General features: G+C 40.6%; 1 protein-coding gene across 1 annotated transcript; it reads left to right on the top strand.

Moving 5' to 3' along the window:
- The first annotated feature begins 208 nt into the window (after positions 1–208).
- Positions 209–1,476, top strand: LOC147633983 (uncharacterized). The gene is made up of 2 exons (XM_086805064.1): positions 209–738; positions 1,115–1,476. The coding sequence occupies exons 1-2, from the start codon at positions 421–423 to the stop codon at positions 1,355–1,357; spliced, it is 561 nt and encodes a 186-aa protein (XP_086661190.1). The 5' UTR covers positions 209–420; the 3' UTR covers positions 1,358–1,476.
- Positions 1,477–3,163: the final 1,687 nt, after the last annotated feature.

Raw genomic sequence — 3,163 nt, 5'->3', positions numbered from 1 at the left:
ACCGTAGGAAGGTGAAATGGGGATGCAAGGGCATCCGCCTACCTATATATGTCGTCGTATCAAAGTTGTTCTTAATTCTTATGCATGTGGTCCCCAATAACGGTGTCACGCGTGAAAACGTCCCAAGTTTAGTCTTTGACGTGTTTTCTGCCGACCCGGTCCGAGCTGCTACAATGGCGTTAACATCCGAAGTTCGAACTTGTGAAAGTTACAAAGCTGCTCATAATCTTATAATCCTCGCTTCGTTGTCTTCTTTCTCGCTTCGTTGTCTTCTTTCTCGCTTAATCAATCACTCACTCTGCCTCAGCTTAATCAATCACTCTGCCTCAGTTTAATCGCTTCTTTCTCGCTTAATCAATCACTCTGCCTCAGTTTAATCGCCTCTTTCTCGCTTAATCAATCAATCACTCTGCCTCAGTTATGGGACACCATCACCACCATCACCATGGCCACCACCATGAAGAGCAGCAGCATCATGGACACCATGGCTATGCCGGCGCTCCTGCCGTTTACTATCCCCCTCCTCCCTCCGCGTACCCCCCACCAGCACCTCTGCCTTACGGCCATGGCGCCCCCGACCCTTACAACTACGCCATTCAGCCGGCTCCATACGGCGCCCCCTCCTTTGATCCTTACCGGCAGCAGCAGTTGAATCACGCCATCGCCGACCAGCATCGTCATGCCCGAAACGAGCACGCCGCAGAAGCGGGCGCAGTGGCTGCGGGAGCATTTGCTCTGGTATGTTCTTCCCCTTCTTCTAGGGTGTCTTGAATCTAGGGTTAGGGTTTACGTTTTCTCAATGGCGAATGAGTTTTCTGACTTTTCCTACGGCCCAAGGTCATGGTTTCTGATTGTTACTTGTAGTTGGATATTAAGATCCCGAGGGTCTAAATAGTTTGATGTAGTCAATTATTGCAATAGCAAGCCATGCACCGTTCTTAGGGTTAGGGTTTCTACCTTCTTGATGTTAATGGATGTTGTCATTCCTCTTATGTGCATCGTTTTAAGGTCGGTGTTTCGAAGTAGTATGAAAACCTAGGGTTACTGTGTGTCATGTTTAGGGTTAGAGGTTCTTGTTGTGTGATGTGGATGAGTGTTGTGATCCTGATGGCAGTATGAAGCACATGAAGCCAAAGTGGATCCAGCCCACGCAGGCAGGCACAAGCTTGAAGCAGAGATAGCAGGGGCAGCAGCTGTGGGCTCGGCAGCATACGCCTTCCATGAACACAAAGAGAAGAAGAAGGATGAGCACCTCATTGCCAGCCTTGGCGGCGGCCAAAGTCATCATGGCCATGGCCATGGCCATCACCACAAGCATGAAGAAAATCGCCATAAAAGCCATCACCACTTCTGGTGATATCATTGTCATGGAACATTAGCACCACCACTTTCTTTGTGTTGTTGGATTGTTTACGTTTTGGGTCTCTAATTATTTCTGACGCGGATTTCTATCTCAGCATATGGATTGTTATTTCATCAAGACTATCCTTTTTCTTTTTTTCTGTATAAATATTTTAAATTTGATTTCTTCACGTTATGCAGTCATGATGATGACTTGTTTTGCTGTGTGGATGTGAAATTTGGGAGATACTGTGCATTAGAGAGAAGAAATAAATTTCCGAAGCTCGCTCTCTCTACATGAAGTATATGTGTTCAAAGAGTCTACAGTATTTGAGAAACAACTTGACAAGCTTGTGAAAGTAACACATTGTGGAGGCCAAAAAAGTTGTTGATGATAAACCAGCCATGCTTGTATATGAAAAACGGTGTGTCTCAAGATTGAAGAAATTTGTGTGATTACACTAGCTCTGCAGCCATAAGATTTAAAGGATTGCAACCGAGTTACCTTAAGTATATGAGGAAACTGATGAGGAGTTTGATCCTAACATTGTACTTTTTTCCCTCTAAATGTTATAGTAAATTTTCAATTTGGATTTCCAAAAATCCCATTCAAGTAAACTATCTCAATTTTCAACGTCTTTATAAACCTTCTCTAACCTTCAAGTGATTGTCTGTAACAAGGAAGAATATCCTATGGAAAGAAGAAAGCTTTGCACATCAACTATATTCACAAAATCTTCCTCTAGTTATTTCTTTTTATTTTCCTGAATTAACATTAAAACTTTGGTTTGATATGGCTTATTCTTTCGCTCAAATGTCGTGTGCTTTCTTCTGCATGGGGAGCGGGGGGAGGGGGAAGAGGAGGAGGAAAACCTATCCCTTATTTTCAAGTGGAAGTGGCATGTGATTGAGAGTTCAACATTTCCTTACAGAATTATGCACTCATGCATCTTTTTAGTTATCCATTTTTGTTTTCTTCTTTATCATTTAAAATGTGCTTTGTTATTAACTCACGCAATAAAACTGGCGAATGACTTTACCATACTATGTAAAACTAATCATTATATTGTCTTGAGTAGACTAATCATTATATTCTTTAGTAGACTAATCATTATATTGTCTTGACTATAAATCATATAAATTTGCCACATTAGAATGTAAAATCCATTAGGTTAGCTTTATAATTTATTTTGAATGTGAACCAAGTGTTGATAGTGCACACCATTTGTGAGCTTATGTGCCCATGGAATGCATATTTGTGTAGTCTTCAAGTAAAAATGGATGATTTTAAACACGTTTTTTAGAATCTTATCTTAACCTATGAATTTCAAAAATCCAATTGTATCAACAACTTTAAAGAGGAAATTGGATGAATTGAAAAGGTCATCATGATATCATGCAACTTTAGGGAGGCAAGAAAATTTGCAATGAAAAGTGGTTGAACTCATTTAAAATTAAGCTACAACCACATAGAGGTCAAGCAACTAGGGTTGGTAGATGTGTTTTGAAAAAGTTATCAAAAAAGTACGGAAAACATGTGTATCTTGGTTGCACTTTTGCATCATTGCATTGCCCAATATTCTCCACTTTAGGTTGGGATTGATATTCTCAATTCTTTGTTGGGTGATGGATGGAAGAGTGTGTATGCAAGTAGTATCAATAAAGTGTGAAGTGCTTTGTGGGCCATGTTGGTCAAGGTCAAGGTAAAGTATGCAATTTTGTGTTATTATAACTCCCATACATTTACACATGGTGCAAAACCCACATATTAGATAGGGTTATACACCATGATAGTGAGAGTGATTTTTGAAGGAGCTTGGTG

Source organism: Cibotium barometz, chromosome 11 (genome assembly GCF_041138505.1).
Source record: "Cibotium barometz isolate CiBa-2024 chromosome 11, ASM4113850v1, whole genome shotgun sequence".
In the NCBI taxonomy this organism is placed as follows: Eukaryota; Viridiplantae; Streptophyta; class Polypodiopsida; order Cyatheales; family Cibotiaceae; genus Cibotium; species Cibotium barometz.
This window is presented reverse-complemented; position numbering and strand designations above follow the sequence as displayed.